The sequence below is a fragment of the Schistocerca gregaria genome, chromosome 1, assembly GCF_023897955.1.
Source record: "Schistocerca gregaria isolate iqSchGreg1 chromosome 1, iqSchGreg1.2, whole genome shotgun sequence".
In the NCBI taxonomy this organism is placed as follows: domain Eukaryota; kingdom Metazoa; phylum Arthropoda; class Insecta; order Orthoptera; family Acrididae; genus Schistocerca; species Schistocerca gregaria.
Window position 1 is genome coordinate 828977448 of NC_064920.1, and position 27096 is coordinate 829004543.

Consider the following 27096-nt stretch of genomic DNA (forward strand, 5'->3'; position numbering starts at 1 on the left):
GATGTAACCTGAAGCCATATTGGATGGCTCCCCATACCACACCACGAGGAGAAACACTGCTGTGCCTCTCTATAGTATGGGAAGAATGGGGCCTCTCCTCGAGTCACCACCATGCTACTAATAATAATCATCTGGGCTAGTGCAAACCTCTATTCATTGCTGAGCCCAATGCAACTCCATTCATACAATTCCTTAGTCCTGTTGCTACTAGTCTCTGAACAACGGTGTGGGATGACGCATAATGTTGCAAGAGGTCCATTACTTGTACATGAATGGCAGGTGCTGTTTTGAAGGGGTTACAGTGTGTCTGATCCACAATATGGTGATCCTCATTTGATCCTTTGCCACAAGGACCATATCCCTGTGGAAGACCAAGGTGCAAAACCTGTCCAATCCATCCACCCAGCACTTCCTATTCCAGTCCTGTCACAGGTTTATCCTACCCCATCAGGAGCCGGACTCTGCTGCAATCATTGCACAGCTTTTTGTATTGGTATGACTACCAACCAGCTGTCCACCAGGATGAACAGCCACCACCAAACTGTGGCCAAGAGCAAAGAAGACCATCATGTGGCACAACATGCACCTGATCAATTGCTGCTTCACTACCTGAGCCATCTCAATCCTTGCCTCCACCACCAGCTTTTCTAAACTGTGCAGATGGGATTGATCCTTACAACACATTTTCCAATCCCAGACTTATCCCAGCCTCAACCTAGAGTAACCCCTCCTCCCAACAGCTTCCATCCTCTCTTTCCTATCATCTCCTCCCCATTCTCATCTCCCACCCTGTTTATTTGCAGCCCTGTGCCAAGGCATCTGCTTGTCTTTCCTCATTCCGCTCCTGTTTTGCTCCTTTTTTCCCCACATCCCTGCTCCACAACCTCCTGATGCTGCACCTGTTGACAGTCTACTCCCTGAACACTCCACCAGATGGCATTTGTCTCACTCCGCACCTATACACTATTATCCCTTTCCCCTACTCTCCCCCCTATATATTGCTGTCTGCTCTCCCATATTATGTTGCATTCCAGTCCGAGATACTGGAGTTGGCAGTTGTGTGTGTGTGTGTGTGTGTGTGTGTGTGTGTGTGTGTGTGTGAGAGAGAGAGAGAGAGAGAGAGAGACGTGGAAAGCTTCAAGTGAGTGTCTTTTAATTGTAGCTATCTGCAACTTGACATGTTTTTTTATGGTAAGTAGCAAAGTGTCTTTTCCTTCACTGTTGATACTCCTACCAGGTGTTTCGATTGTTTGATGAAATTTAATATGTTTAATAACCAGTGAAGAATTACAGCATAAGAAGTCACCCTCATTCTGCCAACTGCCTCATCAAGGTGGGAGGAGGAGCAGACAGAGATTCAAAGTACTTCCTTATCCTTGGGGTAGGAAACTGCCCCTAAAGGTGGATGATTCAGCAATGATCAACAGCATGAGGATGCAGACAGCAATGAAAACCTCAGCAATGATCAACAGCATGAGGGTGCAGACAGCAATGGAAACCACTGCTTTAAAGACACATAATATGTATCCACAGGATACATGGCCCATAATTGTAAAAGTGTTGTAATGATCTCCCCATTGGCAAAAGATTCTGGAAGAGCCCCCATTCAGATCTGCGTGAGGGGACTGCCATGGGGAGATGACCATGAGAAATAGATTGAATAACCAACCAAAAGATAACATTCTATGAGTTGAGGCATGAAATGTCAAAAGCTTGAGCATGGTAGGAAAGCTAGAATATCTGCAAACAGAAATGCAAAGGCTAAATTTAGATACAGTAGGAGTCAGACAAGTGAAATGAAAAGAACACAAGGATTTCTGGTCAGGTGAGTATAGGGTAATATCAACAGCATCAGAAAATGATATAATGGGAGTAGGATTCATTATGATCAGGAAACAGGGCAAGGAGTGTGTTGCTGTCAATCGTTCAGTGATAGGGTTGTACTTACCAGAACTGACAGTAAACCAAAAGTCACAATGATAGTTCAGGTGTACATGTCGACATTGCAAGCTGAAGATGAAGAGATAGAGAAACTATATAAGGGTATTGAATGGGTAATGCAGTACATGAAGGAAGATGAAGATCTAATAGACATGAGGGACTGGAATGCAGTTGTAAAGAAAGGAGTAGAAGAAATGGTTACAGGAGAATATAGGCTTTTGACAAGGAATGAGACAGAAGAAAGATTAATTGAGAGTTCTGTCATAAATTTCAGATAGTAATAGCGAATATACTGTTCAAGAATCACAAGAGGAGGAGGTATACTACGAAAATGCCAGTTAGATTACACAATGGTCATACAGAAATCCAAAATCAGATACTGAATTGTAAGGCACACTCAGGAGCAGATATAGATTAAGATCACAATGTACTAGTGGTAAAGAGTAGTCTGAAGTTTAAGAGACTAGTCAAGAAGAATCAATGTGCAAAGAAATAGGATATGGAAGTACTAAAGAGTAATGAGATACGCTTGAAGTTCTCTAAGGCTATAGAAACAGCAATAAGGAATAGCTCAGCAGGCAGAACAGTTGAAGAGAAATTGACATCTCTAAGAAGGGCAATCACAGAAGCTGGAAAGAAACACATAGGTACAAAGAAGGTAACTGTGAAGAAACCATGAGTAACAGAAGAAATACTTCAGTTGATCAATGGAAGAAAGAAGTACAAAAATGTTCAGGGAAATTCATGAACACAGAAATACAAGTCGCTGAGAAATAACATAAATAGAAAATGCAGGTAAGCTAAGATGAAATGGCTGCATGAAAAATGTGAAGAAATTGAAAAAGATGTGATTCTTGGAAGGACTGACTCAGCATATAGGAAAATTAAAACAGCCTTCGGTGAAACTTCCTGGCAGATTAAAACTGTGTGCTGGACCGAGACTCGAACTGGGGACCTTTGCCTTTCGTGGGCAAGTGCTCTACCAACTGAGCTACCCAAGCACGACTCACGCCCCGTCCTCACAGCTTTACTGCTTTACTTCTGCCAGTACCTCGTCTCCTACCTTCCAAACTTGCCTGCAAAAGGCAAAGGTCCCGAGTTCGAGTCTCGATCCAGCACACAGTTTTAATCTGCCAGGAAGTTTCATATCAGTGCACACTCCGCTGCAGAGTGGAAATCTCATTCTGGAACTTTCTGTGACTTTAAAAGCAAGGGTGGCAAAGATTCAAGTGCAATGGGAATTCCACTGTTAAATGCAGAGGAGAGAGAAGATAGGTGGAAAGAGAACACTGAAGGCCAGTGTGAGGGGGTAGATTTGGCTGATGAATAGAAGAAGAAACAGGAGTTAATTTAGAAGAGATAGGGGATACACTATTAGAATCATAGTTTAAAAGAGCTCTGGAAGACTTAAGTTCAAATAAGGCAGAAGGGATAGATAACATTCCATCAGAATTTTTAATATCATTGGAGAAGTCGGGACAGGAAACACGTTGGTGTATAGAATGTATGAGTCCGGCAATGTACCATCTGACTTTCAGAAAAATTCCAAAGATGCAAGAGCTATTAAGCGACAGACACACCACACAATCAGCTTGAAAGCACATGCATCCAAGTTGCTGACAAGAATAATGTACAGAAGAGCTGCCATTCACCACACTAACTACAACTTTGGTCTAAGTCATCTTGCATCCTCCTTCAGTCACTCAACTTCGACACCTTACCGTACACTGTAGCATTATTAGCAAACAATTTCAGATTGCTGCCAAACTTGTCAGCCATACCATTTATGAATATAGAGAATAACAGCGGCCCTGTCACACTACCCTGAGGCACTCCTGACGATATTCTTGTCTGTAAACGTTTCCTTATAGACAGATTTGGGCAGCTACTGTAAGGCTGGGCAGTTTGGCACTGATGGCGAGAACTCCAGAGACGAACTGAGGATGTGTTAGATGATGATAAGCTTGGTTTTAGGAAAGGTAAAGGCACCACAGAGGCAATCTGACGTAGTGGTTGATAATGGAAGCACGACTAAGGAAAAATCAAGACATGTTCATAGGATTTGTTGACCTGGAAAAAGACGATGTAAAGTGGCGCAAGTTGTTTGAAATTCTGAGCAAAATAGGGGTGAGCTATAGGGAGAGACGGATAATATACAATATGTACAAGAACCAAGTAGGAATAATAATACGCTGAATGGAATGAACAGCCTAATGAGTACATAATACGGACTGGGAGTAAATCAAAGAAAGATGAGACTAATGAGAAATAGAAGAAACGAGAACAGCGAGAAACTTAGATTAAGGATTGAAGTTACTAAGTACCGGTACCCTAGAAAAATGTAAGATAATGCGGATGAGTAAAAAAACAAACACGTAATGTTCGGATACATTGTTAGCAGTGTCCTGCTTGTATGTCGCTTAAATATTTGGGCATAACGTTGCAAAGCGATATGAAATGCAACAAGAATGTGAGGACTATGATAGTGAAGACGAATGGCCAACTTCGCTTTATTGGACGAATTTTAGGAAAGTGTGGTTCTTGTGTAAAGGAGACCAAATAAAGGACGCTAGTATGACGTATTCTCGAGTACTGCTCGAGTGTTCGGGACCCGTTACAGGTCGGTTTAAAGGGGGACATCGAAGCAATTCAGAGGTGGACTGTTAGATTTGTTACCGGTAGGTTCGAACAACACTCAAGTGTTATGGAGAACTAAAATGGGAACCCCTGAGGGAAAGAGGCGTTCTTTTCGAGGAACACTATCGAGAAAATTTAGAGAACAGGCATTTTGTGTTGATTGCAGAACGATTCTACTACCACCAACATACATTGGGCGTAAGGACCACGAAGATAAGATTAGAGAAATTTGGGCTCATGCGGAGGCATATAGATAGTCGTTTTTCTCTCACTACATTTGCGAGTGGAACAGGAAAGAAAATGACCGGTAGTGACACAGGATACCCTCCACCAAGCGCAGTACCCTGGCTTACGGAGTATCTATGTAGATGCAGATGCAGAATGGTGTAGCAATCGCAACCGTGTAAAACGGCGTTAAAAAAGTGTTTACAAAAATATCCTGACTGACAAGGAACTGGAGACAAGTGCATCCCATGTCACCGACAGTAAGTTTAACGTCTGACAGGATTTGTTGTCGCGAGGGAATGCAAGTACATTTCTACTAGTTTCCGAGAGAAAAATGCAAAGGAAAATGCATCAAATGGATATTTGAAATCAGGTACCACGCAAACGGCAGTTGCTCACAACGGCAAATAAAGCTGCTTTCGACGGGCCAGGTCACTGAAACAGGGCAATAACTGACTGTACATTTGTAGTACGGTTTGATGAGTCGCGGTTTTGCTATTTTCAGATGATGGAAGGCATTAGAGAGCGTTGATAGCTGCAAGAGGCTTTTAGCGTATAATGTGTGGAGAGTGTAGTTCAGGCCCGAAAGGTTCTATGATCTTTTAGGGGTGTTTTTAATACCACAACTTGGACCCACTTTTTTTAGGTTACCGTGAGCATTATCCAGTACGACATTATCCTCTGGTTTAGGAGGAGATGTGAAACATACACTATGTGGTGAAAAGTATCCGGACATCCCCAAAAACATACGTTTTTCAAATTAGGTGCGTTGTGCTGTCACCTACTGCCAGATACTCCATACCAGCGACCACAGTAGTCATTAGACATCGTGAGAGAGCAGAATTGGGCGCTCCGCCGAACTCACGGACTTGAATGGGTCAGGAGGTTGGGTGTCACTTGTATCATACACGTGTACGCGGGATTTCCACAATCCTAAACATCCCTAGGTCCACGTTTCCGATGTTATAGTGAAGTGGAAACTTGAAGGGACACGTACAGCACAAAAGTGTACAGACCTACCTCGTCTGACTGTAGATTAACAGTGACTGCCAACTGTTGAAGAGGGTCGTAATTTGTAATAGACAGACATCTATCCAGACAATAACATAGGCATTCCAGACTGCATCAGGATACACTGCAAGTACTATGACAGTTAGGCGGCAAGTGAGAAAACTTGGATTTCATGGTCGAGCAGTTGCTCATAAGCCACACATCACGCTGTTAAATGCCAATCGACGCCTCTCATGGTGTAAGGAGCGTAAAAATTGGACGACTGAACAGTGGAAAAACAGTGTACGGAGAAACAAGTCACGGACACAACGTGGCGATCCGATGGCACGGTGTGGGTATGGCGAATGCCCGGTGAATGTCATCTGCCGGCGTGTGTAGTGCCAACAGTAAAATTCGGAGGCTGTGGTGTTATAGCGTATTCGTGTTTTTCGTGGAGGGAGCTTGCACCCCTTGTTGTTTTGCCTGACACTATCACAGCACAGGCCTACATTGATGCTTTAAGCACCTTTTTGTTTCCCACTATTGAAGAACAATTCGGGGATTGCGATTGCATCTTTCAACACGATCGAGCACCTGTTCATAATGCACGGCCTGTGGCGGAGTGGTTACACGACAATAACATCCCTGTAATGGACTAGCCTGCACAGAGTCCTGACCTGAACCCTATAGAACACCTTTGGGATGAAACTTCCTGGCAGATTAAAACTGTGTGCCCGACCGAGACTCGAACTCGTGACCTTTGCCTTTCGCGGGCAAGTGCTCTACCAACTGAGCTACCGAAGCACGACTCACGACCGGTACTCACAGCTTTACTTCTGCCAGTATCCGTATCCTACCTTCCAAACTTTACAGAAGCTCTTCTGCGAAACATGCAGAACTAGCACTCCTGAAAGAAAGGATACTGTGGAGACATGGCTTAGCCACAGCCTGGGGGATGTTTCCAGAATGAGATCTTCACTCTGCAGCGGAGTGTGCGCTGATATGAAACTTTCTGGCAGATTAAAACTGTTTTAATCTGCCAGGAAGTTTCATATCAGCGCACACTCCGCTGCAGAGTGAAGATCTCATTCTGGAAACCTTTGGGATGTTTTGGAATGCCAACTTCGTGCCAGGCTTCACCGATCGACATCGATACCTCTCCTCAGTGCAGCACTCCGTGAAGAATGGGCTGTCATTCCCTAAGAAACCTTCCAGCACCTGACTGAACGTATGCCTGCGAGAGTGGAAGGTGTCATCAAGGCTAAGGGTAGGCCAACACCATGTTGAATTCCAGCATTACCGATGGAGGCCGCCCAGAACTTGTAAGTCATTTTCAGCCAGGTGTCCGGATGCTTTTGATAACGTAATGTACATACGTACGCATTTTTATAATGTGTATGGATTATCACAATAAAGTCATTTAGTTGCAGATGTTAAGATACCGGTGTACAATAATGTAAAGACTGTTCTACAGAACCCAGCATGCTTAAAAATGACGATCACAACAGAAAAAAAATGTTTTTAGGTCCAATTTCGTTAGAATAATTATTAGCTACTTAAATATGTTTACTTTCACAGAACTCAATGCAAGTAGCCACTGAGGTGCTAAAATACAGATATAGTAGGGCATTTAAGGAGAACAGCTGTTCGCATGATTAGTGGATCTGAATACCTGTAATTAACTATTATTTCCCTCCCTAGCATAAATTATTTCAGTTGTTTCTCCCCCTCCTAGGCATCTGCATCAGCTGTCTCATGCCAGAACAGTACCTGAAAAACCCTTTTGGCCCATAAACACATGACCTTCACTGTATCAATAGAAACAACACGCACCTCGTTCATGCGTGGCGAGGAAACATGCGGAATGCAAGCATAGTGGCGCCAGGAGGGAATACGAGTTGCGCACGTCTGTGCGTGTGCGATTCGATAAATGAGGAAAGATATGTTGAGCGCTTGTAGAGAATCCCCACCTCGGGCAGTGATTCACACGGGGACGACGCCTCGTTACCAGACACGCGTGACGGACTCGCATTGCGCACAGAGTAGGACTGACGCCCGCTGCGACGCCACTGAAAGACGCACAGTATCAGGTGTTAACATTTATCTGCAGTTCCCAGGAGGCCCCGGAATCCACCGGAATGTTACTTATTTTAGCCATAGTTAGAACAGAACACTGTAAAATTTCAACACTTACACAATCACTTAACTTACAGTCATGCCGGCAGTACATTTATGTACAGCCACTAGAGGCTTCGACCAATTCTAATCACTCCAGATTACTTGTAAAAACAAACAACACCTAAAACATAATTCAGTAACTTGAACTGATTGTTTTTATGAGCTAAGCATGGTGGACGAAAAATTATTCACCTCCGGGAGACATGACTTTAATCAGTGCTACACCGGCTTTAAAATTGATAACGGCCTCTGTTCGGCAAGGCAGAGAGCCGACTAGTATCATGTACGCTATCTGCAGATGAAGCAACTGACTGACGATTAGAACCGTAGAAACACCAGATTGAGGGGATGTTGAATGTTACGTTTCACTCTGCTGATCCAAATAGTCCCAAACTATTTTGTGCGATAAGCGGGCCAGTCGAGATACGATCGAGTGCCTGGGTGTTAGACAAACTAGAAACATACGCGTGCAGCACTGTGAATACGGCAGTTGCCATCACGGACGACGGGAATGTCCACAGCATACTCATCATAAATATGTAGAAGAAAGGACAATGCCTAGTCACCGAAAATGTTGAAATAATCGTCCTGGATAATGCTCACTGTAACCTGAAAAAAGTGGGTCCAAGTTATGGTGTAAAAAACACCCATAAAACATCATAGACCCATTCAGGGCCTGAACTACACTCCTGGAATTTGAAATAAGAACACCGTGAATTCATTGTCCCAGGAATGGGAAACTTTATTGACACATTCCTGGGGTCAGATACATCACATGATCACACTGACAAAATCACAGGCGCATAGACACAGGCAACAGAGCATGCACAATGTCGGCACTAGTACAGTGTGTATCCACCTTTCGCAGCAATGCAGGCTGCTATTCTCCCATGGAGACGATCGTAGAGATGCTAGATGTAGTCCTGTGGAACGGCTTGCCATGCCATTTCCACCTGGCGCCTCAGTTGGACCAGCGTTCGTGCTGGACGTGCAGACCGCGTGAGACGACGCTTCATCCAGTCCCAAACATGCTCAATGGGGGACAGATCCGGAGATCTTGCTGGCCAGGGTAGTTGACTTACACCTTCTAGAGCACGTTGGGTGGCACGGGATACATGCGGACGTGCATTGTCCTGTTGGAACAGCAAGTTCCCTTGCCGGTCTAGGAATGGTAGAACGATGGGTTCGATGACGGTTTGGATGTACCGTGCACTATTCAGTGTCCCCTCGACAATCACCAGAGGTGTACGGACAGTGTAGGAGATCGCTCCCCACACCATGATGCCGGGTGTTGGCCCTGTGTGCCTCGGTCGTATGCAGTCCTGATTGTGGCGCTCACCTGCACGGCGCCAAACACGCATACGACCATCATTGGCACCAAGGCAGAAGCGACTCTCATCGCTGAAGACGACACGTCTCCATTCGTTCCTCCATTCACGCCTGTCGCGACACCACTGGAGGCGGGCTGCACGATGTTGGGGCGTGAGCGGAAGACGGCCTAACGGTGTGCGGGACCGTAGCCCAGCTTCATGGAGACGGTTGCGAATGGTCCTCGCCGATACCCCAGGAGCAACAGTGTCCCTAATTTGCTGGGAAGTGGCGGTGCGGTCCCCTACGGCACTGCGTAGGATACTACGGTCTTGGTGTGCATCCGTGCGTCGCTGCGGTCCGGTCCCAGGTCGACGGGCACGTGCACCTTCCGCCGACCACTGGCGACAACATCGATGTACTGTGGAGACCTCACGCCCCACGTGTTGAGCAATTCTGCGGTACGTCCACCCGGCCTCCCGCATGACCACTATACGCCTTCGCTCAAAGTCCGTCAACTGCACATACGGTTCACGTCCACGCTGTCGCGGCATGCTACCAGTGTTTAAGACTGCGATGGAGCTCCGTATGCCACGGCAAACTGGCTGACACTGACGGCGGCGGTGCACAAATGCTGCGCAGCTAGCGCCATTCGACGGCCAACACCGCGGTTCCTGGTGTGTCCGCTCCTCTAGCAGTGTCCGGAGCAAGTATGGTAGGTCTGACACACCAGTGTCAGTGTGTTCTTTTTTCCATTTCCAGGAGTGTATATTCTCTACACATTATAAGTTAAAAGCCTCTTGCAGCTATCGGCGCTCTCCAATGCCTTCCATCACCTGAAAATAGCAAAATCGCGACTCATCATACCATACCCAACCATGAACCATGGACCTTGCCGTTGGTGGGGAGGCTTGCGTGCCTCAGCGATACAGATAGCCGTACCGTAGGTGCAACCACAACAGAGGGATATCTGTTGAGAGGCCAGACAAACGTGTGGTTCCTGAAGAGGGGCAGCAGTCTGGATGATTGACTGATCTGGCCTTGTAACACTAACCAAACGGCCTTGCTGTGCTGGAACTGCGAACGGCTGAAAGCAAGGGGAAACTACGGTCGTAAAATTTCCCGAGGGCATGCAGCTTTACTGTATGGTTAAATGATGATGGCGTCCTTTTGGGTAAAATATTCCAAAGGTAAAATGGTCCCCCATTCGGATCTCCGGGCGGGGTCTGCTCAAGAGGATGTCGTTATCAGGAGAAAGAAAACTGGCGTTCTACGGATCGGAGCGTGGAATGTCAGATCCGTTAATCGGGCAGGTAGGTTAGAAAATTTAAAAAGGGAAATGGATAGTTTAAAGTTAGATATAGTGGGAATTAGTGAAGTTCGGTGGCAGGAGGAACAAGACTTCTGGTCAGGTGACTACAGGGTTATAAACACAAAATTAAATAGGGGTAATGCAAGAGTAGGTTTAATAATAAATAGGAAAATAGGAATGCCGTAAACTACTACAAACAGCATATTAAACGCATTATTATGGCAAAGATAGAAACGAAGCCCATGCCTACTACAGTAATACAAGTTTATATGCCAACTAGTTGTGCAGGTGACGAAGAAATTGAAGAAATGTATGATGAAGTAAAAGAAATTATTCAGATAGTGAAGGGTGACGAAAATTTAATAGTCATGGGTGACTGGAATTCGAGTGTAGGAAAAGGGAGAGAAGGAAATGTAGTAGGTGAATATGGATTGAGCCTAAGAAATGAAAGAGAAAGCCACCTGGTAGAATTTTACACAGAGCATAAGTTAATCATAGCTAACACTTGGTTCAAAAATCATAAAAGAATGCTGGATACATGGAAGAAGCCTGGAGATACTAAAAGGTATCAGATAGATTATATAATGGTAAGACAGAGATTTAGGAACCAGGTTTTAAATTGTAAGACTTTTCCAGGAGCAGATGTGGACTCTGACCACAATCTATTGGTTATGATCTGTAGATTAAAACTGAAGAAACTGCAAAATGGTGGGAATTTAAGGAGATGGGACCTGGATAAACTGACTAAACAGAGGTTGTACAGAGTTTCAGGGAGAGCATAAGGGCACGATTGACAGAAATGGGGAAAGAAATACAATAGAATAAGAATGGGTATCTCTGAGGGATGAAGTAGTGAAGGCAGCAGAGGATAAAGTAGGTAAAAAGACGAGGGCTAGTAGTAATCCTTGGGTAACACAAGATATATTGAATTTAATTGATGAAAGGAGAAGATATAAAAATGCAGTAAGTGAAGTAGGCAAAATGGAATACAAACGTCTCAAAAATGAGATCAATAGGAAGTGCAAAATTGCTAAATGTAAGGATGTAGAAGCGAGTATCACTAGGGGAAATATAGATACTGCCTACAGGAAAATTAAAGAGACCTTTGGAGATAAGAGAACCACTTGTATGAACATCAAGAGCTCAGATGGAAACCCAGTTCTAAGCAAAGAAGGGAAAGCAGAAAGGTGGAAGGAGTATATAGAGGGTCTATACAAGGTCGATCTACTTGAGGATAATATTATGGAAATGGAAGAGGATGTAGATGAAGATGAAATGGGAGATATGATACTGCGTGAAGACTTTGACAGAGCACTGAAAGACCTGAGTCGAAACAAGGCACCCGGAGTAGACAACATTCCATTGGAACTACTGACGGCATTGGGAGAGCCAGTCCTGACAAAACTCTACCATCTGGTGAGCAAGATGTATGAGACAGGCGAAATACCCTCAGACTTCAAGAAGAATATAATAATTCCAATCCCAAAGAAAGCAGGTGTTGACAGACGTGAAAATTAAAGAACTATCAGTTTAATAAGTCACAGCTGCAAAATACTAACGCTAATTCTTCACAGAAGAATGGAAAAACTAGTAGAAGCCGACCTCGGGGAAGATCAGTTTGGATTCCGTAGAAATGTTGGAACACGTGAGGCAATACTGACCCTACGACTTATCTTAGAAGCTAGATTGAGGAAGGGCAATCCTACGTTTCTGGCATTTGTAGACTTAGTGAAAGCTTTTAACAATGTTGACTGGAGTACTCTCTTTCAAATTCAGAAGGTGGCAGGGGTAAAATACAGGGAGCGAAAGGCTATTTACAATTTGTACAGAAACCAGATGGCAGTTATAAGAGTTGAGGGGCATGAAAGGAAAGCAGTGGTTGGGAAGGAAGTGAGACAGGGTTGCAGCCTCTCCCCAATGTTATTCAATCTGCATATTGAGCAAGCAGTGAAGGAAACAAAAGAAAAATTCGGAGTAGGTATTAAAATCCATGGAGAAGAAATAAAAACTAAGAGGTTCGCCGATGACATTGTAATTCTGTCAGAGACGGCAAAGGACTTGGAAGAGCAGTTGAACGGAATGGATAGTGTCTTGAAAGGAGGATATAAGATGAACATCAACAAAAGCAAAACGATGTTAATGGGATGTAGTCGAATTAAGTCGGATGATGCTGAGGGAATTAGATTATGAAATGAGACACTTAAAGTAGTAAAGGAGTTTTCTATTTGGGGAGCAAAATAACTGATGACGGTCGAAGTAGAGAGGATATAAAATGTAGACTGGCAATGGCAAGGAAAGCGTTTCTGAAGAAGATAAATTTGTTAACATCGAGTATAGATTTAAGTGTCAGGAAGTCATTTTTGAAAGTATTTGTATGGAGTGTAGCCATGTATGGAAGTGAAACGTGGACGATAAATAGTTTGGACAAGAAGAGAATAGAAGCTTTCGAAATGTATCGCTACAGAAGAATGCTGAAGATTAGATGGGTAGATCGCATACCTAATGAGGAAGTATTGAATAGGATTGTTGCACAACTTGATTAGAAGAAGGGATCGGTTGGTAGGACATGTTCTGAGGCATCAAGGGATCACAAATTTAGTATTGGAGGGCAGCGTGGAGGGTAAAAATCGTTGAGGGAGACCAAGAGATGAATACACTAAGCAGATTCAGAAGGATGGAGGTTGCGGTAGCTGCTGGGAGATGAAGAAGCTTGCACGGGATAGAGTAGCATGGAGAGCTGCATCCAACCATTCTCAGGACTGAAGACCACAACAACAACATCAAACCATACTACAGACGTACAGTCAGTTACTGCCCCGTTTCCGTGATTTGGTACATAGATGAAAGCTTTATTTTGCGTCTTGTGCAATGGTCGTTTGTGAGGTACCTGATTTCACATGTCCATTGCATGCATTTCCTTTCCAGCTTTCGGACGGAAACTGGTACAAATGGACCTGCATTCGTTGGCCGCAACAAATCCTGTCCGACACGAAAACTATTGCCGTTGACATGGGATGCACTTGTCTCCAGTTCCTTATCAGTTAGAATATTTTTGCGAACCCTTTTTTAACGCCGTTTTACACGGTTGCGATTGCTACACCATTCTGCATCTACATCTACGAGATACTCCATAAGCCACGGTACAGCGCTTGGCGTAGGGTGTCCTGTCTCACTACCGGTCATTTTCTTTCCTGTTCCACTCGCAAATGGAGTGAGAGAAAAACGACTGTCTATATGCCACCGTATGAGCCTTAATTTCTCTAATCTTATCTTCGTGGTCCTTACGCCCAATGTATGTTGGTGGTAGTAGAATCGTTCTGCAATCAACACAAAATGCCTGTTCTCTAAATTTTCTCGATAGTGTTCCTCGAAAAGAACGTCTCTTTCCCTCAGGGGTTCCCGTTTTAGTTCTCCATAACACTTGAGTGTTGTTCGAACCTACCGGTAACAAATCTAACAGTCCACCTCTGAATTGCTTCGATGTCCCCCTTTAAAGCGACCTGTAACAGGCCCCGAACACTCGAGCAGTACTCGAGAATACGTCACATTAGCGTCCTTTATTTGGTCTCCTTTACACAAGAACCACACTTTCCTAAAATTCTCCCAATAAACCGAAGTTGGCCATTCGTCTTCACTATCATAGTCCTCACATTCTTGTTGCATTTCATATCACTTTGCAACGTTATGTCCAAATATTTAAGTGACATACAAGCTGGACACTGCTAACACTATGTCTGAACATTACATGTTTGTTTTTGTTACTCATCGGTATTATCTTACATTTTGCCACATTTAGAGTTAGCTGCCATTCATCATACCAACTACAACTTTGGTCTTAGTCATCTTGCATCCTCCTACAGTCACTCAACTTCGACACCTTTCCGTACACCGTAGCCTCATTAGCGTACAATCGTAGATTACTGCCAAACTTGTTCAAATGGTTCAAATGGCTCTAAGCAGTATGGGTCATCAGTCCCCTAGACTTAGACCTACATAAACCTAACTAACCTAAGTACATCACAAACATCCATGCCCGAGACAGGATTCGAACCTGCAACCGCAGCAGCAGCGTGGTTCCAGACTGAAGCGCCTAGAACGGCTCGGCCACAGTGGCCGGCGCCGAACTTGTCAGCCATATCATTTATGAATATAGAGGATGAGAGCTGTCTTGTCACACTACCTTGGGGCACTACTGACGATATCCTTGTCTTTGAACCTTTCGTTATGGACACGTTGGACAGCTATTGTAAGGCTGGGAATTTTGGCACAGATGGCGAAACTCTAAACGACTTAAGCCTGTTATTTATGCTTGATGATGATAAGTGTGAACCATTGGGTTCTTTGAGCATATCATTATTATGTTCATTCGGAGATAGAAAATGTGACATTCACACGCTGTGTGTTCTTCATCGATGACCTGACTCCTCAATCCATTTCTTCGCACACCAGTCACCTATCAGCATTTGAAAGATACGGTACAGCAAGGGCGCCCGTACCCGAGGGCAAGGGACGGTCCCCCCTACCGCCCTCCCTCCCCCCAGTTCTCAGGGAAAGGCAAAAATATGGTGCAGTCAGGTGGTTTTTCTTCTTTCAAGGAAATGATTTAAAAGTTCGTATTACGCAGGTTTTTAATAGATTTAGAACTGGGGCTTTTTATGGCTACTTAAAAGTCGCAATTCGTCTTCCAAAGTATTAAAAATATTCCACACCTCCAGATCTAGTCTCCCCCGTCCTACCCCTACATCGTGTAGGCACCCTTAATGTCTTTAATGTCTAGCAATTTGTTTGTGGCTCTGTATTATTTTAAATCTGTCTTCGCCTCCTTTATTTTAGCAATTTGTCTGTATTCCATTAACATGAAAATGATTCAGTAATATACTGTATTCCATACCTCTGCCCCACTGTCAACACTCTCACCTCTCGACATCCGTATCTCTTTCTGTTTCTCCTTTTCTTCCATTTCTATTGATTTTTTAATCAAATATCCTATTTTTCTCTATTATTTCTCGCTCTTCCCCATACAAATTAATTTCTTCTGTAGATTTAATTCTTTCAGCGCGGCTGCCATGCCCTTCCGTTTGTAGCTGTTCCTTACTAGGATTTGACAGGAATGTTATGTTGTGAGAATTGTAGTTATCACAGTGTTAAATAGACTGACATTAACTTGTATTTTCATTGTTACTACTATCATCATTAAGTGTTGCTCATCTACTATGCGTTTTACAATTTCAACATTACAGAGAAACTTTAAGGATGCCTATTATGTGCAAAAGAGGTCTTATCAGGATAAATAAATGCAGTGTTTTTTTTCTAAAAAAAGTTTAAGGTTCTCCGACGTGGGATATAATGCAACAAAAATTAGTTATAACTGAAGCATGGGTTACCACCCGTCTGCTTTTAGCCATGACGTCATCAACATGTCTAACTACAAAAAAATGGTATCGGGCTCTTCAGTTGACTTTAGTCAAATGAAGCAGGCGATACCGAGAAGCACAAAAACATACAAGAGAATATGGCATCGAACACTTCAGTTTATATCACCTCAAATGAAGCATGCGATTTGAGCGTGCGCCCACTATTAGCGGGCGAGGGCATTATATGGTGGTCGAACTGGCTGCCAGCGATTCAGTTGTCAAGAACAGTTGCCGCAGCTTCGAAATGCTTGAAACAGTCAATGACATCGATTTTCCCACCAAAAACTGCACTAGTATCATTCGTATTGCAATTACCAACACGAAAAATGAAATAAAAAAATTACGTCCGTGAAATAAATCTCTGGCACTTTTCCAAGTTCTCAACATCGTAAAAAAATTACTTTGTCGACGAAGAAGTTTAGGGGTACGCATCACCCAGCGTTCCCCCAGAAAAACAGCACTGACTAAAAGCGTAACAAATAAATAAATGCACCAAACGCTCTACCTTCAGTTTCATATTTCCTTTTCAACCATCTTCATCACAAGAATTTCTGTTAATTTATCATGTTCTTCATCTAAATATTTGTAAGGCAGGGAACAAAGCCGTTCTAGGTGTTTTGGCGCCCCAGGCGAGAAATAAAAAATGAGCCCCTCCCCCCTCGCCTTTGCCACTAACATTGGTCTCCCAGTAACACTGCCCCCCTCCACTCTACCACCACCACCATCTAACGGCACAATAATGCAAATCTCCTATTATACTTTTAATCATTGAACTAAGGTGACCAGATGTCCTCATTTTCTGTGGACAGTCCTCAGTCTTCATGTTGTGTTCTCAATTCTTTTAAAATTGATTGAGGACAATAAATATCCACAGTTTCTTATTTTTTTCTCAATTTTTGAAATTTCCCAGACTGATTGAAATAGGAAGAATGTCCTGAACATTTTATATTTGAAAATTTGTGGTAAGATCTTATAGGACCAAGCTGCTGAGGTCATGGGCCCCTAAGCCTACACACTGCTTAATCTAACTTAAACTAACTTACGCTATAGACTACACACACGCCCACGCCCGAGGGTCGGAAGGCTCGAGCCTCCGACGGGGATAGCCGCCCGAGACCGCACGGCTACCCCGCGCGGCGAACATTTTATAGAGCTCGACAGAATACAGCAGTGCATGAGTTACTTATTTTATTTAATTTCAGGAAAATGGAGTAATAAAGGCGTGGAACTATTTTCCAGTGTGAATGAATTTTTCATTGAATTTAGAAATCATGCTGTACTGATGGGAGACATACCGAAGCATCAGACTACTTCGTCTGGATAATCGTGGTTATTTCGTTTCTGTTGTATTTGAAATATTTTTACACTGAGAAATAAATCTGATCTTTTTCAGCATCCACTTTCTTCCGATTTAATAAATAAGTGTCGCCTTGTTTGCATTTTCTATTGGGAGTCCTACAACTTTTATTAGCTGCCCAGTGGCGCAATGGTACAAGTGAATGGCTTCTTATCATTCGTTCGGTATGCGTCTAGGTTCGATTCCCAGTGAAGCATGGATGTTGTGTTTGTCTAAGGACACTGGTTCTTTTCCTTCTCTGGAGTCAGCGGCCATAAATTAGGGACGAGACACCTTATAATTCACCAAGTTGCTCAAAGTGGTCGTTAAACAATAAGTAAAAAAAAGGGTTTTTGTGTAGTTACACATAGCCCAAGTTACTGATAGCATGAGAGTGGTGATTTGGAGTACGTATGGGTGAGCAAGAGTACGATGTCAGTGGTCTGGGTCAGACGGATATTAGTGATTTGGGGACACAGTTGTAGAGCAACTCTAAATGTCATGGTAGAAAGATAAACTTATTTTCTGCTCCATTAAATGTCAAGAATCATAAGATAAAGAAATCTGCGCTAAAGGTTGGTTAAGACTGCGAATTACATATAGCTAAAGTAATCATTTGACTACACCAATAGGGCTCGACTTCGTAGTTGAGTGGTCAGCGTGGTTGACTGGTATCTGGAAAAACGATTTTAATCTGTAATATCAGCTTACTACACACTGCACTTTCCACCTTGTTAAGTTACACGTCAGTATCTAATGCATGTTTACTGAAGAGGTACAATTTATTTAAATGTTTTTGACTTTCACAGATCATTAACGGCCTTTTACCTTATTCTTATGATTTGCTTACTAATTTCTGTGTTTTGCATTTCACCCCCCTCCTTGATGTGGTGTTACCACAGAGGCCAAAGAAAGATGGTCTTGACTGGCAGACCGTTCTACATGACTAGCACCTACCAGGGGCCCTATTCTGTATCTTTCCGCCATTGCGCCGATCGTTTCGGTACTCAAGAGCACTCGAATTAGAGTCCCATCATTATTCAGTATGCATTTCGGTAGCGATACCGTTCGGATCTAGAGAACTGAAGCTCTGTTGCCGGTTCGCGTCGCGCAAGCTAATCAAAAGCAAGCAGCCGCACATCCGCGCATTTGCACTGCAGCACCACGAACACACTTTTTTTTAGCACTTTTTATTATTCCACAAAAACAATGACAAAAATGGCTACAATGAAATGACATAAATAAGGTGACAGATAATTGCAGTCATAAATTACAGCATTCAAAGAATGAGGAACCATATCAGTCTTTAGCAGTAGCACAATTCAGCACCTGCACCGTCACCTTCAACTGGTGGCAGTTCAGCAACACATTTCTTCTTCTGTAGCCTGGGGTTCCTCATCATCATTTCCCAGACCCAAATTACTCATTCAGTAAATCCTTGATGTGTGCTCCTTCCAGGGTAAATTACGTGGACAGAAGAGCAGGCCCGAACAGTGACATCGTAAAATCCTTCACTGCCTTGTTATTTTGGCCACGCTAAACAACAACTACGCGTGGCTGTATTCTTACACTATTGTGGAGGAACGTAGGCTGACTTCGTTGCCAGTCAGAAATGGGTAATAGTTTGGAAGGTTTCTAATATCAGGCTTCACATAATTGCTTTCCATTGTTACTTGAAAGTTGTAAACATGTTTTTATAATTACTAACTAAACTATTTGTGGGAAAAAAGTACACAAAGGCACTAGTAACGTCAGTTCACACTCATGTAATATACGTAAGCAGAGCTTATGTCTTGCTATTTAATGAGCCTTAAACTCTTATTTGCATTAAAATAACAAGTATTTTGAAAGAATATTGACCGAAAACGTTTCTGTTTGGATGTAATCATTCACAGTAACAACCTAACCTAACCATATTTCTAACAAAAGAAAATAGTCTATTATGGACTCACTTTCCAACCGGATGTATCCTCTGGTGATTCTTCAGTAACACAATCACTAAATCCAAAGCTAAAACCGCTAAATATGTTTAAAATAACAAATTATAGGTGTACATAAACCACTGCTCATCGATCGACAGGGCCAGACCGAAATCCACAAACCTCTCGGTAAAACCGGTGGGATGACCGTTCGGTAACAGGTATCAAAAGCTTACTGAATAGGATATTTCGATAAAGAACTGAAAATGACGTCACTATCGATATGAACCAACTACACCGATCGATATGAACGATACAGAATAGGGCCCCAGGTTCGGTTTGTAATAGCAGCTCACATTTCCCACTAACAATAAACTATCCGGCAACTACAGTAGTATTCACAAAACTCTGTTCTGAAAAGAAAAGGACAATTTCGCATTAAGTGAGTTCTGTCCTCGTATGAGAGTCGTTGTTGCAGAAGCAAGGGTTGTCAGTTAAAGGAAACAGAAGACAGAACTGACTGATTGGCGAAAGAACTCCATATCGTGAGCGCATTGACGTACTAGGTACGCTCCGTTTCTCAGAACGCACAGAAGGAAGCTGCAGGCAGAAATGCACTGTCTTCCGTTACAACGAATTTGGACGTCAGAGATGCATATGCGACTAAAAGAATCGCGCCCAAAATAAAAAAAATAAAAAACACAGAAAGGTCGTTCATGTGTTTGTATAAACGACGTCACCTTAGGGAGTTAAAAGTCGAACGGCACTCAAAGTATTGAATTTTTTCTGCCTCTCGACATTTTAGATGTTTCTTTCCGATATTTTATTTCCGCGTGCCTGGGAAATCACCGACTGTCTCGAGGTAAGCGTTCACGAACAACGCAAATTGTCCAGAGGTGCAATTCTGGTGAACTTCGTAGATGTTGGTGCGATCAGTAGCAGGTTTTATCAGGTGGCGTTGTATCTTCAGTCGATACTTGATAAATGGAGATAAGGTGCAATCATTCATATACAGGTGTAACCAATGCACCACTTTCGTCCTGAAATCATATGCGATCTATTTGGTCACTGAAAGCGCGATTGCGCCTTTTGCATCAATCAATGTTACATAACATTAATGGATTAAAGATTTAAAAAATTCATTCAGCGTCGACTAGAAGACTTTCAGTATTAATTGAATGTTAAAAACATGATTCTACTGTAGCTGTAGACCTTTCGTTAAAATAAAAAGTCATTGACATTCACTTAAGGCCACTGACAAGTGATTTTTGCATGTGCGTCAACGACATTTATGGACAGACTCACTCTTTCAAGTTGGCGAACCGAAACACATTCATTATGTTCATTAGCGGAAGTTTGCGTCAAGGGACGATTTCTACACTGACTTCGTCAATGGCATGAATTATGAACGAGTTAACATATGAACTGCACAATAGAGAGATCAAATGTCGGGTCAAAACTTGTATTGATGGATACTGATCGCATGTCAGCTCGTTCACAGCACATACTGTTGACGAAGTTTAGACTGTCATTGAGGTAACTGCTTCTCTACGAACATCTCGACTAAGATAATCTACATGTGGCACCGTTTTCGTTGATGCATATGTCTGCCTAAATAAGATAAAAAAATGAAAAAAAAATCTTGTCAGTACAGAAATGTTGTTGACACAAACATACATAAGAATCAATTGGCACTAGCTTAAACTCCAAATTTCATTTTGAGGAAAATTTTACAGTCCCAGCGTAATCATGATTTAAATTTTCAACAAATTCTTCGCGTCGGTGGGATGAAATATAAAGAAAATTATTTCATAATTTTCAAAAAACTCCAGATGACAAGACTTTTAGAGGCACCTATAGTTCCATTATTGACAATACAAATGAGAGAGGAGAGAGTGAAATCCAGTGTCGGTGTACTTCCTGTTTCCGTCAGAAGGCAACTTAGTTAGCAAGTTTCTACAACTACGGAAACAACGATCAAGAAATAAAACGAAATAGCGCTGGCAATTACCAAAATGGTAGAGGTATCACATCTTTCCCAGTCATATATTACGAAAGATGAGGCTGCAACAAACATGCAGGAGTTCAATGAAATAAAAAGAAATCGAAATTCAGCGGTTCTTCTACAGACGATGGTGACTAATTACGTTTCCACCTTGTGGTGTCTGAATGAACTGTCAAGGAGAAGCGAATAAATTTTCGCATACTTGTTTCTTCTTTTCAATGTGAGGGCGAAGTGAGTCTAAACATGTTACCATACGTTCCGTTGTCCGTCTGCGGAAGGTTGATTTAATCGTAAGGTTCTGAGTGTAACATTTCCATTAAACTATTTTTATGTGTATATTTCTCTTTTTGAACAATTCCCTGGTCAAGTATAGTATCTTATTCTTCTTGTTCTTTCTTAAATACAGTGCCAGAGTCAATCTTAGAAATTCTTTATCTGCATTTTAGCCATTCCAAAGAAGTGACAAAATAAATCGTGCACGAAAAGTGTCTGCTTCAGAAGTAAGGTTAAATGCACAAACTTCCTTGGTACGTACGTGTACGAGGGCCTTAACAAGTTTTTAGCAGTTTCATTGTCCACTCGAAGAAAGTTGAAACAATCATTGGGTACTGGGAGTAATATTTCCTTTAGCAGTTTTTCAAGGGGAAAGCTCTAATTTTAAGGCATTCTATAGACCAGCGTCTTCTTTTCTTCTCCTCCTTTAACCCTCGAGTTGGCGTGCTTGTGTTTAAAGTGCGCCAATTACAAATAACATAGTTTTATACCGGTCCATTGTTGTTTTCGGATTGCGAGCCCGTACCTGTTTCTTCATTATTGCTGCAGCTAACGCAGTAATAAGTTGTGTTGACATCAAGGGCGCCGACCTCCCGATATTTCTGTTCGTTCACATCAATGGCGGAATATAACATGTTTTCTGGGGGTGCTTGATATTTTTTTAAAAATGACTACCTTTCATTTGTAATATTTTATGAAGGTTGCCTCTGTGCTGTGATAAAGTAAAATATACCGGTACTATAAGCGTAGGTTGACGCTGCCATAGCTCAGTCGGGAATACAGCTGACTTAAAAGCAACACAAATCAGACCAAACTCGGGTTAACATGTATTTGGACGAACCCAACGAGCCGGCCACAGTGACCGAGCAGTTCCAGGCGCTTCAGTCTGGAACCACGCGACCGCTACGGTCGCAAGTTCGAATCCTGTCTCGGGCATGATGTGTGTGATGTCCTTAGGTTAGTTAGGTTTAAGTAGTTCTGGATTCTAGGGGACTGACGACCTCAGATGTCCCATAGTGCTCAGATGCATTTGAACCATTTTTTTGAACCCAGTGATCCAGAGGTGTAACGTACGCGACGTTAGAAAACTGCGCAAAATCTTTGCCCGCAGAAAAGTTTTTGCTCCACGCATCCCGTCTTCTTTATACCAGTTATTAATGCGGCCTCTTCAGTCTACAATATAAGCTCGTGCGTCCTTGAAAGCCGTTATCTCAACAAAGAAAACGATAACAATCCACAGATTATGTGAAAACAATTTGACTGAAATCTTAAAACATATCGCTGGTACGTTAAAAAATTAACTATTGAGGTCGTCTGTAGGAATTGGCTTCCTTGTATCTCGGATTATTTTCCAACAATTGTTGACGAATGTAGTGGGCGTATTGTAGCGTGTCACTTGTAAGGAAACATAATGTATGACAAGAATACAGTATTCCTTTCTCAGTGTAGTGCGACTGTTATTCTGGGGAGTGCCTTTGACTTGGGAGTGTGTTGCTTGGTTGCCTTTGCACAAAGACATCTGAAACAACAGATACATTTTAGAGGTCAGAACTTTTAACTCCCAGGTCAGTGTTTCAATAGTTTTTTACTTTTTGATAAAGGGAAGTGATAAATATTTATTTTATTTTGTTTTTGTCAAACCAAAAGATACATATGTTGGGGCTAGAGCCCCGGCACCCCCATGTAGTCGGTGCGTGGTTAGCATACGTCCAAGTGAGCAGTAGTAATGTAAAATAGACAGCAGGCTAGGTAAGAATAAACGCGTGTAAGAAAATAACCCAGATGCCGAACAAGCAGTGCACTCTCATAACGAGGGTCTTGTCTATGAGACAATTAGTAATCAAATTAATGGATGGCAGGGGTCTCATGCAACTGCAGTGTTTAATGATCCGAGTGGGCCATTACTGTGGGATGAAAGTCGTGTGCGGCAACGGAGTGCTGTAATGAACGTTTATTTTATTATTGCCTAATTAAACAGTGATTTAGCTCACATAATGTAACTGTTGAATTAAATATGGTGATGTTAGGAAATAAGGCGCTTATAGTAGAAAATGAGTTTTGCTATTTGGGAAGCAAAATAACTGATGATGTTCGAAGTAGAGAGGATATAAAATGTAGACTGGCAATGGCAAGGAAAGCGTTTCTGAAGAAGAGAAATTTGTTAACATCGAGTATAGCTTTAAGTGTCAGGAAGTCGTTTCTGAAAGTGTTTGTATGGAGTGTAGCCATGCATGGAAGTGAAACGTGAACGATAAATAGTTTGGACAAGAAGAGAATAGAAGCTTTCGAAATGTGGTGCTACAGAAGAATGCTGAAGATAAGATGGGTAGATCACATAACTGATGAGGAAATATTGAATAGAATTGGGGAGAAGAGAAATTTGTTGCTCAATTTGACTAGAAGAAGGGATCGGTTGTAGGACATGTTCTGAGGCATCAAGAGATGACCAATCTGGTATTGGAGGGCAGTGTGGAGAGTAAGAATCGTAGAGGGTAGCCAAGAGATGAATCACTAAGCAGATTCAGAAGGATGTAGGTTGCAGTAAGTTCTGGGAGATGAAGAAGCTTGCACAGGATAGAGTAGCATGGAGAGCTGCATCAAACCAGTCTCTGGACTGAAGATCACAACAGCAACAGAGTAAATTGATTTTATCGTTGTTTAATTAAACTAAGGTTAAACGGTGATTCTGTTCATGCGCGTCTACTTTGGTAACATAAAGACAACTATTCTTTACACGTGTACGCAGTGCGTCATGCGCCCCTTGTGTTATATAAAAATGACGGGTCCAGTCGAGGGGTTAACACAGTGCCAAAGTCAGTGTGAGGACTGCTTCGTCTGCATTTGTGGCCATTCTCACTGCTGTCAAAATACTCAAGAACACGAACAGAGCCTACTCCCCTAAAGTGAGGATAAATTGACAAACTTTTTTTTTGTTTTGTTTTTCGTTCCATAGATCCGTGATGAGAAGATCCTCGTGGATGTGGAACATGCCAATTTTTAAAAAAAATTTTAAAGCTGAAATAAGAATACTGATAGTAGTAGAGAATCGATGCATTTGAGATGTGGTGCTATAGACGAATGTTGAAAATTAGGTGTACTGATAAGGTAAGGAATGAGGAGGTTCTACGCAGAATCGGAGAGGAAAAGAATATGTGAAAAACACTGATAAGGAGAAGGGACAGGATGATAGGACATCTGCTAAGACATGAGGGAATGACTTCCATGGTACTAGAGGGAGCTGTAGAGAGCAAAAACTGCAGAGGAAGACAGAGATTGGAATACGTCAAGCAAATAATTGAGGACGTAGGTTGCAAGTGTTACTCTGAGATGAAGAGGTTAGCACAGGAAAGGAATTCGTGGCGGGCCGCATCAAACCAGTCAGTAGACTGATGATAAAAAGAAAGTATGAGTGTATACAATACATCATTGGTTTCCATTAAAAAATTCGTCAATGGAGTAGAGGGAGTTGGCCACTAGTAAGTCTTTCAGGCTCCTTTTAAACTGATCTTTATTTGTAACTAAATATTTTATGTTTGCTGGCAAATTATTGAAGATGAGTGTTCCTGAGTAGTGGATCCCTTTTTGAACTAAAGTAAGTGCTTTTAAGTCCTTGTTCAGATCATTTTTGTTCCTGGTATTGTATGTATGAACTGAGCTGTTTGTTGGAAAAAGAGGTATATTATTTACGACAAATTTCATTAAGGAGTAAATACACTGAGATGACGTAGTTAGTACACACAGTTCTTTGAAGAGGTTTCTATAGGACGTCCGTGAATTTACTCTACAGATAATACGTATTACACGCTTGTGGACTCGGAAAACTTTTGTTTGACTTGAAAAGTTACCCCAAAATATTATACCATATGACATTATGGAATGAATGTAGGCAAAGTATGCAAGCTTTTTCATTTTTATGTCGCCTATGTCTGCTAACACTCGAATTGCAAATACAGATTTGTTAAGGCATTTCTGCAGTTCTGTGGTGTGCTCCTCCAACTGAATTTATTATCAAGTTGTAATCCCAGGCCAGTCGGGGTGGCCGAGCAGTTCTAGGCGCTTCAGTCTGGAACCGCGCGACCGCTATTGTCGCAGGTTCGAATCCTGCCTCGGGCATGGATGTGTGTGGTGTCCTTAGGTTAGTTAGGTTTAAGTAGTTCTAAGTTCTAGGGGAATGATGACCTCAGATGTTAAGTCCCATAGTGCTCAGAGCCATTTGAACCATTTTTGTAATCCCAGGAATTTGAGACTGTCAACCTCTTCTATCTGCTATTCTTCATACTTTATGCATATCTTGGGTGGAAACCCCTTACAAGTTCTGAATTGCATATAGTGAGTCTTTTCGAAGTTTAATGTCAGTGAGTTAGCTTTAAATCAATTATTAATATCCATGAAAATATCATTAGCAGATCTTTCTAGAACTACACTCGACTTACTATTTATTGTAATACTTGTGTCATCTGCAAACAACACGAACTCTGCCTCTGGCAGTGTAACTGATGAGAGATCATTAATGTACACAAGAAAAAGCAAAGGCCCTAAGGTGGATCCTTGTGGGACACCACATGTAATTTCGAAGTGATTTGTACCTGTAGGGGCTTGTTTGAGAAATCCGCGTCTAGACAAATGCCCGTTTGAAAAACAAGTTTGCTCAATTAGCAGGGGCCTTAACATTGTCCTCTAGTCTTCCACTTCCGATATTTTGGTTCAAAATGGCTCTGAGCACTATGCGACTTAACTTCTGAGGTCATCAGTCGCCTAGAACTTAGAACTAATTAAACCTAACTAACCTAAGGACACCAGGCACATCCATGCCCGAGGCAGGATTCGAACCTGCGACGGTAGCGGTCGCTCGGTTCCAGACTGAAGCACCTAGAACCGCACTGCCACTCCGGCCGGCTCCGATATTTTGGTGTCGTGTGGTGTTTGGACTCACCGCGAACGCGGGCGGCACTGCGTCGGGGTCGTCGGCGGCGACCGGGGCGGCCAGCGACTGCGGCCATCCGGCAGCCAACAGCAGCAGCAGCAGCAGTGCCGGCGCGGTCAAGGGTGCGCTCCTCCACATGGTGACGTCCCAGCGTTCACTGCACGAGCCTCGGCCTTGGCTGGCAAAAAGATCGCTCCGTGGCCTTATATACGCGACCGTGCACAGCTGCAGACGCCACAAAGAAATTCCCCGGGTCCGCGTCGGAAGGGTGCGTGGGTGGGGGCGAGCTGCAGGAGGAGTAGGAGGAGACGCGGAGCAGACGGCGTGAGTCAGCGGCGCAGGAGGCACGGGCAGCGCGGCACCAGCCGGGGCGAGCGCGGCGGCGCGACGCCAACTGGCGCTCACGGCCGCCAATAGGCAGCACTTGGCCCTCCGCGCCGGGCCGGAGCCCGCCACGAGGCCGCGCCGCACCCCGCTCACTGCCTCCCGCCGCCGCTGTACCGCGGGCCGCCTCATCACTTAAACACTTTGCAGCAGACAGACTCGGAATGGAATCAACTGGACAGCACTGATATTCTTCGACGGTTGTTTTTGTTGCTGTGGTCTTCAGTCCTGAGACTGGTTTGATGCAGCT

The 27096-nt window shown here is 43.0% G+C and overlaps 1 protein-coding gene across 1 annotated transcript in view; it reads right to left on the minus strand.

Moving 5' to 3' along the window:
- LOC126271945 (matrix metalloproteinase-14-like) overlaps nt 1-26850 on the minus strand; it is a 116369-nt gene extending 89519 nt beyond the window's left edge. The window contains exon 1 of the mRNA XM_049974375.1: nt 26472-26850. Coding sequence (XP_049830332.1) covers nt 26472-26600 — 129 coding nt within the window. The 5' untranslated portion in view covers nt 26601-26850. The remainder of the gene's footprint in view (nt 1-26471) is intronic.
- Between the last annotated feature and the right edge of the window lie 246 nt (nt 26851-27096).